Raw genomic sequence first — 12,181 nt, forward strand, 5'->3', positions numbered from 1 at the left:
CACCATTAGGGAACACTAGTGTATTATTACTACAATTTTAACAAGAAAAAGCAGAAGGTGTTTGAACAATGAACAAAATTGTAATGGATTTTCCAGGAACAAAGTGTAGTCCTAAACTGATGAATGAGGACTTGGCCATTATAGCTACACTAGCTGTCTTAGATTAGGCTTGCCTCTTTTTCTTTTGGAGCAAATTGCCAAGTACTTGAGTGCTACCAGTGAAATTCTGGAGCTTTTATCAAGCATATGTGTCTGCTATATTTATCCATGGAGAAAGAGGAACATTTTGCTTTTTTGTTAGCACTGTCACATAGTATGAAATCTGACTGTTAGAACAAAAATGAAAGGTAAGAATAAGCTGCAATGTATTAAAACGGGAACTGTTTCTTTTGAACCACTGCTTAGATCCAGGCTAGCGGTTTGAGGCCTTCATAATGATCCATAAAGGAGCTCAAAAGCACACTACTAAACTCGCAGGGTAGTACCGAGAAAGAGAATAATAGCAAATAAAAGATTGCTTGAAATGTGTGCACACCTATCCTTCTAGCTCCAATGGAGCCTCAAACTGTTTGTGGCAAATACACTTTAAAATCTCTGATGATGAATGGCATTTGGCAGCGCATGCTTATACTCAGGGATATCACTGTCTTCCCCAGCACTGCTCTAAATCAGCAGATCCCTGCCTCAGTCTGGAATAAGCCGTGCTGCTGCTGCTTATTTCTACATGCATGCATATATGCACCCTGCCCTTCCCCATTTTCACAAGTTGTTTTTTTCCTCCCTTTGCTGTGTTGTGCTGCCTCCACCACGGCTCTCGCTATCGACTCCTGCAGTCACGATGTGGACCCCAGGCCAGACAGCATGCCCCAGTGTGCTAGCTCTTGTCTCCAGCATGAGGAGCGGTGGTTTAGATTACTCTTACTGTCCATGGATCAGCTCTTCCTCAGTGACCGTGTTTTCGAGAGCACTGTTCTTCTGTCCCTGGATTCTTCAGGTGGATCCCATGCAAAACACTGCACAGTGCTCAGCTGGGGCACTAGCAGCACCATAAAAAGTTTATTTCACGTTCCTTAGAGGGAAGGCTTGATTCTATTTATACAACCTACTAATGGCTCCTTTTTGCAGTAGAATGATGACTGACTCATTGCTAGCTTGTGAGTTGTCATAGCCACTAGATCTTTTCCTGCAGTTTCTAGCTCCGTTTTACCATTCTCTGAGTTGCAGTTAGCGTTACCAGAGAAATTTGCACTTATGCTTTGTATCCTGCTTTTTTCAGACCCTGCTCACAGATATGCGAAGCTCTGAATTCCAACCCAGTCTCTCCCAGCTTAGTATAGCCTGCAAACTTCATAAGCATATTCTGTTCTGTAATCCAGTCCATTAATGAAGATACTAAATAATTTTAGATATGGGACAAATTTTTTTTGTGGAGTGCTTCAGAGATCCAGGGATGCAATTTGTTTTTTCTCTTGTATGTTTGTAGTTGATGAGGTTGTGACTGCCAGTCCCATGTCATCAAATATGCAGGCTTTGTTAAAAAAGATGAGTACAAGTAGGGCTACATTTACAGGGCTATACAGGGCTAAGTCTGTAGGACTACAGTTAAGACTATAGCTATAATGACTTAAAAAGCCCTTGACTATGAGCAGCATCACTTTTTGGAGGTATCTGAAGTTATTAGGGTCTCTGCAGTTAAACCAGTGTTGGAACTCTGCCTTCTTCAGAAATACGGTATTTTTACTTACCTGTTTCTGCACTAAATAGGTGTGCATGGGGAAAGAGCTCACAATAAACCCAAACCCTGCAAGGTGGGGGGGGGGGGGGGCAATTTCTGTGGTATTTTTTGAGTTAAATTTATTTTGGTAAGAACACTCACAAAATTTATTACAGCAGAGGTTTGTTTGGGAAGCTGCAATGCTGAGGAAAATTTCGCAGAAGTTGCTTTCACTGAATGTGATATAAGAGAAACTGTAAGCCAGTATGGGCTTGGGTTGCATGTGCAAAGGTCTCCTATCTAGAGGCAACTATCAGAAAACAGTCCCAACCCCAGCAAATGGGGATGCTGTTGGAAATGTGGGTAATCCACTACTTGGTAAAGTCACAGATCAAGAAGTGGATTAATTTCCTGCAAGATAGTCTTACTAAAAATACATTCTTTCACTTGATTTGATCTCAGGCATTTGTTAGTATAAGAATGATGTTGATAAACTAACAGTGTATTTGGAAGACTACCTAGAATCACCTTAATTTTTCCTATTTCAAAGCTGATTTAGTGGAACACATGATACTGATAACCGTCCTCCAGCCTAAACATGAAGCAGGCGGAGAGGTTTCGGTAGACAGCAATGCGAAAAAATTGAGGAAGATACTAACATGCAGAAACACAGAAAATGGTGAGTTCAGATTCTATTTTTTGAACAAGATTGTTTTACAAGTGTTCATAACTGATAGTGGAATTTGTAGGTTTTATAAAAATAAAATATCATTGTTGATCTAAGAAAAAAAGCTTTACAGTATTAGCAGGTCCAGCTTGCAGCCCTTTGCTGGCACTTGAGAAGTTCCTCTAGATCTTTTGCTTTTCTTCAACAAATGCTTGCCAGGCTTCCAGGCTTGACATGTACTCATTAGGCAACACATGGCACCAGCCATGTATCCCATATTTTATTATTCTTTCCATTTCACTAATAGAATGTGATGTTTTCTCTAGCAAGGAGGCATTGATATTTTTCAAAAGTATTCTTTGCTTGAGCATACTATGGTTAAAAAAAAAAAATGAAATTCAGGCTGTGCATCACAATGTGAGCTGATCCCAAAAGTGCAAAAATCAGGATGTGAACTAAGCATTCCAAATAAAACTTAAAAAACAAAACAAAACAAAAAAAAACAAAAAAAAAATACCCCCCACAAAATCTTGTAGGTTTTGGCTACGTTCTGGTTCTTGAATTCTTCACACCTCCAAGTTAAGCGTGAAAATTTAAGGTAAAAAATTCAAACTTCTATGCGTGAAACATCCATGCTTAAAAACTTCAGCTGCCCCTTTCCCCCCACTGCCACAGTCAACCTCTGTCTTCGCCTGCCCTTGCATTCCACGTGCCCTCCTCATCAATGACATATCTCCCACTGCTCCAAACTCAGTTCTCCAGCTCTCCCTCTTTCATGCTGCTTTGAAACTTTTATGTGGCTGAGCTCTAATGCATTTTGCATCTTTTTTTTCTATTTGTAGAAGTTCTTGCCTTTGCCAATTCCTGCTGTTTTTACCATGAGGATGGTGGAACAGTGGAGCAGGTTGCCCAGAGAGGTGGTGGATGCCCCATCCCTGGAAACATTCAAGGCCAGGTTGGATGGGGCTCTGAGCAACCTGATCTGGTTGGAGATGTCCCTGCTTCTTGCAGGGGGGTTGGACTGGATGACCATTAAAGGTCCCTCCAACTTAAACTATTCTATGATTCCCTGTAGGAAATGAGAGTAAAAGGCTTTCGAGCTTACTGCTTCTGATGGGGCCTTCCGTTTGAGTCACCTGCATCTCAGGTGCACAGCCCCACTGTCTGTCCATGAGTCCTGGGTGTGCTTGGTCTCTCCTTGCTTATACCTTTTGTCAAAAGGGCTCAAGTGGACCCTTATGAGAAGATTTTACTTAATCTTTGGTATGCTGTGTATGCAAAAAAACCTGCATCTTGCTGAGCCTTATGCATACTGTCACAAACATCCCTGAAAACAACCCTGTCTCATGTCACCCGTGAGGTTATTGCAAGGACTGCTGGCTGCAGGATCAGGACAGGAAAAAAAAGGCAACCATCAGCTGACCAGCTAGCCAGTGGCCTAGCAATTCAGAGTTTTGCTTGTTTTCGACGACATGGAATCTGCATAATTAAAAATCCTGCAGTGCGATAACTCCTTACCTGAGCTGTGTACCAAAAGTCCAACAGGGTTTTGGTATTGGTTCCCTTAAAGCTTACAATGCAGGAAAGTTGTGATACAGATTTGGCCAGTAGGTTCCCATCCTGAGGTAGCTACATTTCCAGTGACTTCTGGCACATCATTTCCTTGCTGCAGTAGTTTCTTTTTGGGTTTTGAACACACGCTCGCTGTCCTGAATAGACATGCTCCTATAAATGTACAATGTCAGTGTCTAGAAGTGTGACCATGTGAGAATCTGATCAGAACTGATCCACTCTGCTCAGAAGTAAAACTTTTACCTAGATCAGTAAGTTACTGTTCCTTCAGTGCAGGGCAGCCAGGTGGTTTTAACGCTACGAGACAGCAAAAAAAAAAAAGTGGGATCATGTGCTTAGTTCAAAGTAGTATCTGCACTCCAGCTGACAGTGTCAGTCTTGCTTCCTCAATTAAATGCTGGAAGAAATGCCGCTGTGTGGCTGCTGAAATGGCCAACATGCTTTTCAAGCATGTTTTTTTCTTTACACAAGGAACCGTTTATTTATCTGCTAATAAATATTTATCTACTGCTCAATCTAACAACATCTATTAACTGTCTAAGAAAAAAAAGACCCACATTCTTTTATGGGAGCCATATAGATAACCCTTTGTAGAGGCTTTTTGAGTACTTCAGGACACGCTTGTTAAGCAATAACCAAGAACTTGACGTAATTTATGATTTCCAACAATTACGGATTCTGAACTCCCTTTGTGCTGCCCTACACCACACAATTCTCACTTTCTGAATCCAAAAGTCAAAGTCTAGTGTGCCTTGTGTTGAGAAATAAAATGATTTTGGCATCAAGTCTGGTCCCTCCAGCTTCCAACTTTCCTGGGACTGGGAAGCTAAAGAAATCCTACCTCCTCTTCTGTAAGGCCGTCTGCAATCTGGACTAATTGGTTATACAAGTGTCCCCCCATTAAACAATTTTTCTATGTTTTCTGAGGAGTATTTCTTAGGTCACTGAATCCTGGTCCTCCCAGGAAACTGTATGTCAAGTTCCTCTTACAAGCTGAGCATGCTCTGTCTTATAAACAATTAAGTTCTGATGAACAAGATCCTTTTTCAAGTCCTGTTAAGCTGAAGCCTAACTTAATTTGTAAACAGTTCATACCTGGTTGTTGTGCACTAACTTCATCCTTTACCCTCCCCAGCTGTCCATTTTTGCTCTGTAGTAGCGTTGTCTTCCCTAAGGTACAGACAGAGAGCTGCTAACTCTTTTCAGCCCCTCTTTTGCTTGGCTAAACAGGCCTGTCTTTGGGGGGCATCCCCTGAGAGACTTGTCCTCCTTGGCACCACCGTTCTTCGTGCCTTTTCCAGGCCGAACTCTTGTTGAATACAGATGACTAAAATTGTGCCCAACATTCCAATTTCCATTCACCTCCTGTATGCGAGAGGTGAGTAACCACAGGGGAGGTGAGGTGAGGAATGGTGGTTTGAAACAAATGGAGCCTAGATTTCCAGTCAGTTATAAACTACAACAATTTTTAATGGTGGCTATAAACTGCCACGGAAAGAAGCTCTACTAAGAAACGAAAGAGAAAATATCTTGTGTATAATAAAGTTACCACGTGTCCCATCAGGGTGTGAGCATCGCCAAATCTTTTTTTTCTTTTCTTTTTTGTAGATCAGTCTTTTGGTGAAGGCTGCTTTGATCGCCCCGGGTCTAGTAGAGCTGCTCTTTCTCTCTCTTGGCAAGTTTCACCGGCACCAGTTTCTCCCTGCGCTGGCTCATCCAGCACAAGGGGCTCTTCACGTATTTCCTGGAGAAGAAATTAAAAAAAAAAAAAAATTAGAAAAAGAAGGCTTGCCATGGCATCCAGCTGGCAGAGCGCTCTCCCTGCTACGTACGCCTGCCACTCAGGGCAGGGGTGGCCGGCGGGACAGCGGTACCGGCTGCCCGCACCCCTCCAAACCACCGCCACCCCCCGGCCCCGGGGCGCTTCCCCGCCTGCCCGCGCGGGGGCGCCCTCGCCGCACGGGCCTCCCGCGGCGGCCGCCGGCCCTCCCGCCCTGGCCGCTACTTCCGCTGCCAGAAACGGGCGGGGCTGCTTTTCGGTTTGGGTGCTCGTACCCGTGCCTGCAGGCCTGACTCCCACCCCCAGCCGTCAGGCCTACAAAAATGTTGTCCACAAAATAGTTTTCCCCGCCATTTCTTCATCCTTTTATTCATTATGCTGCTGACTTCTGAGATGAGTCAAAAAAAAAGTGGCTGCTGCAGAGCAGCTCTTTGAAAGGATCCGGAGAGTGCTGCATTTAAAAAAAAAAAAAAAAAAAAACAACCAAAAACCAACAGGGATATTTATTTTTTTAATAATTTTTAATAACCAAAAGCAACGAAAAAGAATGGGAGCAGTAGCAAATTTATAGTAAAAATTGCCAGTTAATTTGTGGTCAATGCCACCTGCATTTGCAGACTGAGTACACGGCACGTGCACCAGCACACCGCTTAGTTCTGTTCTCCAGATTGCTGTGCCACGTTTGTTGAACATACGTCATTCCAAGGGCTACTCTGTTTCTGAGGGATCAGAAAATAGAGTCAAAAGACACAAAACCAGTCAGAAAGGGTCATATTAAAGGAGAAGGAACATGGCATTCACTTCAACAGTGAGCGCTCTCTCACTGCTCTTCTTATGTGGTGAGGTGGGGACACAAAACTCACGCTGGAGAAACCTTTTTCGAGAATGAGCTCATAAAGTCTGCAGAGCCACAGGACTCAGTAAACACACAAAAATACCTATCTAGAACAGCTATCACAACTCACATGGAGCTTTGAAGTATTTGAGATAGGGCCTCTCTCCTTCCCTTTTTCTGCATGCAAGCCAAGACACACAGCCCTAAATGTGAGAATGCAGCTCCACTCCTCTCCCAGAATGACAGTCAGCAAACATGCTGGGGGCCAGACCTGGCTGCAGGCATTTCCAACAGGAGAAATCACCACCACTTTTGGGCCAGTCCTTCCACAACAACAAAATGTTTGTTTGACCACTGAGATCATCATGTTCATGCCTTAAGAGAATCTGATTTTTCCAGAAAAAAAAAAAAAAAATAGAGTTTTTTTTCTTTTTTAGCATGTGGCATCGAAAGGTTTTGTCCCTCTGGCACCCAGGGGATGTGGTCACACAGTCAGTACTTACTGTTTAGCTAGTTCCGTGGATATTTGCTCCAAAGAGCATCCTTTTGTCTCTGGTATAAACACAATAACAAAAGCCAGGGATGCTAGGCTCATTATTGTGTAAATGAAACACACCCAAGCCAAGCCAATAAGCTCTACAAAGGAAAAAAAAATGCCTTTTTAATTTTTCAAATATTACAAAGATTTTTATGTTGCCATATTTTTGTAGGATACAACCCCCAATGCACAAGAAGAGGTAGAAAGGAGTTAGGCTGTTATTCTTGGCTCACTCATTTATGCCTGGCTCTAATTTGAAAAAAAAAAAAAAAGGAGTGGTTTGGCTTTTTCTAATAGTCCTTACAAAAGAAAATGGAAGAACCCATATTGACCCATTTGGCATAAACCTATTTATTTATTTTGTTTGTGGTCACGTTGGATGAAAACAGTGAGCCGCTTTGTGACTGGTTTGTGTGAAGGCACCAGGGTTACCAGCGGCTTGAATCTTCACTGATATCTGGTTTTGTTGTGAATTCTTTCATGGAGCAAAACTGAGCACTTTTCACACTCTTGCAGTTGTCTCCAGCTAATCCTCTCTGCCTGTCAGTTCCCAGCATTTCCACTGCAAGTCATGGGAGTCGTGGGCCAGAAAGGGATCAAAGCATGAATTCCAAACGGGACGAGCCAAGAGCTAGTGGTTTTCTGAGCCTGCCGTCCAGGGGCAGGTAGGTTCTCAGCCTGAGGGATGCATTCTGCAGCCACTGGATAGTAAAGCCAAACAGGCTGCTGCAGTTCCCTTAGCCCTTTTCCCTGCTAAAACTGAGCCAGAAAGTCAGGACATTTTTCAGTTGTGTCATGAGTTAAAATTGCAGATGAAGCCGCTAATCCAGCCGGTGTCTTCTGCATCAGATACCTAAGTGCAGGTGCTGCTGGCCACCACCGTGACCTCCACATGTATTCATTTGAAGACAGGATTGCCAATTCTGTCTTTCTCCCGTAGACTAGGAACACATTGTTTGCTTGTAGTTACACTTTCATAAATCCAGATTAGACCCAGCTAAGTTAATAGAGTTACTGTGGCTTACTGAAACTGAGACCAGATTAACGGCTAGGTGTGCAGTAACAAGTAATGCTGCACAGTAGGAGGTAGGTGAAACAGTTGATGCTGAGGACCTAAGGTCTGCACTATCTGTTTTTGGGGACATTTTATTAGGAATAGCTCTCATCTGGTCCAAGGACTGAGCAAGTATTGGCAGCTGGAGTACATTCACTGTGCATTTTCTGGTCTGTTTTTTTCCAAAAGCTTGTGCAGTTCAGGACTGCCCTGAGATGCAAACCAAAGTGCGGTAACTGGGGCAACTGGATGATTTGCTTCTGAAGAGGACCCTTGATCTACCTAAAGTGCTCGTGTGGACACAATGAGTTTGGCCTAGCATATTTTCCCTAATTTTAATCAAGATAGTACTCAGGGTTTTTTCTTTCTCTTTTTTTTTTTTTTTTTTTAAGAAAATAAAACACTGAAACCCATTTTAGTCATAGATCACACTCATTTTCAAATCCATCTCGATGCATCTAACACGATGAAGACCACCTCGACTTTTTTGTGGGTTGACTGCCTACCCCTAGTGGAGAGTAATGTAAAATTAAGGAAATTTGAAATTTCTGTTCCCTTATATATTTTGATTATCAGCACATATTTTCCTGAGATAAGACTGAAAACTAAAATTTGCAAAACTTCCTATGAAATAAAATTAGAAAAAAAAATTTGCCAATCAATGAATTTCAATGTCAGCATTTAACCTTTTCCTTTGTTTATCGTCACATCATAAGTTACTATATGGTAGTCTCCTTTCTCATATTAAAACATTAAACATTTTTAAGTTACAAGGACACCTTTTTCTAAAGGCAGTTTTCTCAAAGCCGGGATGTTCCTGTGAAAAGGAATGATTCAATGGGATTGGCTTTAAAAATGTTTGATCAGAAAAGCTGTATCTAATCTAGAGCAGAACTTTCATTGACTTCAGAAAGTGCAAGACTAAATCCTAAATATGTATTTTCAACCTACTAAGGAAATGTTTTTAAGAGGTGGAGTTCGCAGCCTGTGGAAGGAGTGTGCAAGGTGCTCTGACAGCCAGACAGATTCCTTTTGCCCTCTAGGAGAATATCAACTTGGAAGGACACAGAGAAATCTTACCAGTCACAGTCAAAAATGTCAAGGAGATGAGGAGATTTATGCCCCAGTTCATGCTAGATGTCAAAGCCATGGCCCGTCCTCTGATCCCACCAGGGAAAATTTCACTCAGGACCAGCCAGGACACTGAAATAGAAGGAATTAAAAAAAAAAAAAAAAAAAAATTGTCTTTGAAAGGATGACTTTCTTTGCTGTAAACTGAGGTAGTCCATCAATTCAGGTGAGGCCTCCTGAAAGAATAAGGTGATTTTCAGGGTTAGGTTTGTGTGGGCCCAAGATCCTGAGGACCACCCGTGCTCTGCAAGCAGCACGCGCAGCACTTCAGCATCACCCTGGGGCATCATCCCCGCGCAGCACCCCACGGGTGAGCCGTGGGGGGCATTGCCAGCACACACAGAACCCGGGAAACATAGAAGACCTTGGGGAAGTGAGCTCTGACTGCACATCTGTGTTTGAAAGGGAGCTCTGACTAAATAACTCTCAAGTGTCGTAATGCTAATGGAAGTGGGGCAGCAAACCAAAGTAATCTTCAGCCTCCGAGCGGCACTGTGTGTTTATACCACCTTATAAATCAACCTGCCACACTGAAGCATGCTGGCTATTCCAGCTGTCCGCCTCATATAAATGAGATTGCTGAGGTATAAATGAAGCGAGAGGGCCTGATTTTTGGCTCCTTCATATCACACCACAACACAGGTGGCTAGCCCACAAAAGCAAATTCAGTCATGAAGACCTGACTTTGTAACCACCTTGATAGCAAGAGCAAAAAAAGAAAAAAGAAAAAAAAAAAAGTAACACCATGTTTCTGCATGATTTATGATTGTTAAAAAATAATAATAATAAAAAAATAGTCCTTTTGTTCATAAGCAAGATGCATTAGCAAGAGGTTGCTGCATGGAGAGGCTGTGTGTTAGCAGATGACCACTGCAAAAAAGCAGAGGAGTACACATGGATGAACTGTATCTTCAGACCCTTGGACATGGCAGTTATAAATAGCTCCTATGCTATGTTGTTTCTGCAAAATAACAGATGGGAGTTTCCTCAGGATGCTTTCATTGGACAATCTTAAAGTTACATTTTAAAAATAGACTCCTATGTGTCCGAGTGTGCGTCACACTGGAATATCCCTTTGGATGCTTGTAGGATTCCTCTGTGACAGTACTGGTAAAGGTAGAAAAGAAAAAAAGCTGTGAAAGGAGTCTATAAAGGTCCAGTTGAAAGGGGAAAAAAAAAAAACCTGACCCTTGAGTCAACAAGCAGATTCAAGCAAACTCTAGATTTCTTTGTACTACAGATTTGAATTCAGTAATGCTTTCCAGAGCTGGTCCAATTTTTTTTTTTTTTCAAAAAAAAAGGAAAAATAGAAAGAGCTTCACTGCTATAGTGGGAGTGACCTGGCAGAGCAGTGATTTTATTCTGGAGAATCAAGACCACACTGCGTAATGGCCTGACACTGTTACACATAGTCGAGTGGCACAGAGTCATAACACAGCAGCTGTGTCTAACAGCAGCCATAGAGAGGCGTTTCTTTTTTTTCAGACTTGGATCACAGCAAAGTTGAATACACTCGCTGCTGACAAGACAAACACTGCTCTAAAGAAATGCCCTGGGCATCTTCTGTGGGGTCTCTGCACATGAGGGGAGGGCAAAGAAGAAGAAAACTGGCTTCTCAAGTGGGTGTTTTTCACTGCCAGGCCAGCTAGCCCTGCACCTGAGCAAAACCAGGCCCTGGCCGTGCATGGGGATCTCTTGGTTGTGTTTTGCCCTTCTTCAGCGCCAGGGCTGTTGAAGTACGTATCATTAGTCACAGCCAACACAACATGTCACGACGAGGAGAGCTAGCCAAAATGCAGAAGAGCAGCAGCAAGCAGGCGAGATGCAAAGGAGCCCTTCTCAGCGGTGCGTACACAGCCCATGGAGTTGGTCTCCATAGGAAGGCCTGGCAGCCCGCAGCCGAGCTCGGCTGGGAAAATGCTTATATATAGAGATCAGCAAAGGGGATATTCATAGTCACGTTCGACAAGATTAAAATAAAGTTTGGAAGCATTCAAACCTACTTTCTATTGATCATAAACCAACATCCAGGTGACAGGGTTAGGAATAAACTTTTTCTCTGAGTACTTTGTTCTATATTTGCTTCTTCTAGAAATCTTCTTGCGTTCAAGCAACCGGCAGCGGCTGCTCAGGGAGGCACTGAGTGAGGCAGATCAAGTCCGGCATGCTGACATGGCAGCCTGGCCAGGCTGGGTGGACCTGGGGCTGGGTGGGCTTCAGGGGGACGACTCCTGCCACAGCTGAAATGCGTGGCACTGTGGCAGCTCAATGCCATGCATTTTTCCAAGGACAGACTGGCCCTTTCAGGCTAACTACATTTTGTCTGGAGGTTTGAAACATACTGTTTTCCTGTTAAGAAACTAAAATACTTGAGGATCTGCATGAGCCGCAATAGGGGTTAGCTGCTCTTATTTCAATCAGTTCTTTAATTCAGACAGATCCCACTGACACACCAGATCTGTTCTTTGTGTCTGCTAATGGTAGCTACTTCCTCTGGCACGGCCCTGACCTCTGCTTAGCTGGTGAGGAGTGGACAGGCTTATTCCCTGGGGAGAAAGAGCAGTTGTAGAAATCTGACACTTATTACAGTCTGTTTATCCCTCTCCCCAAGCTGAGGCAGCGATAACCATCGATTCCTTGCTTTTAGCACCTCTCTGGGATTGTTTTTACTATTTGTACTGTTGCCAAAAAGCAGCAGCTGCTGTAGGTATGGCGGGGATGTGGCTTTCTCCTGGGGAGCCAGTAACTAGGTTCAGGCTCCCATTCATAAAGACTGCTGCTACCTTGTGCACTGTGTATACACAGCACTGCAGAAATTTAACCTACACGCTCCCAAAGCCACTGCAAGGTCAGCTGTGTGCTCTGCCTTCACCAGCCTAAGCAGTGGCAT

At 43.3% G+C, this 12,181-nt stretch overlaps 1 protein-coding gene across 1 annotated transcript in view; it reads right to left on the reverse strand.

Annotated features, from left to right (window-relative positions):
• Positions 1-5,398: 5,398 nt before the first annotated feature.
• SLC2A12 (solute carrier family 2 member 12) overlaps positions 5,399-12,181 on the reverse strand; it is a 30,281-nt gene continuing 23,498 nt past the window's right edge. The window contains exons 3-5 of the mRNA XM_086744722.1: positions 9,241-9,363; positions 7,072-7,204; positions 5,399-5,697 (exon numbers count right to left, since the gene is read on the reverse strand). Coding sequence (XP_086600848.1) covers positions 5,601-5,697; positions 7,072-7,204; positions 9,241-9,363 — 353 coding nt within the window. The 3' untranslated portion in view covers positions 5,399-5,600. The remainder of the gene's footprint in view (positions 5,698-7,071; positions 7,205-9,240; positions 9,364-12,181) is intronic.

The sequence above is a fragment of the Chlamydotis macqueenii genome, chromosome 3 (genome assembly GCF_036417535.1).
Source record: "Chlamydotis macqueenii isolate bChlMac1 chromosome 3, bChlMac1.mat, whole genome shotgun sequence".
Classification (NCBI taxonomy): domain Eukaryota; kingdom Metazoa; phylum Chordata; class Aves; order Otidiformes; family Otididae; genus Chlamydotis; species Chlamydotis macqueenii.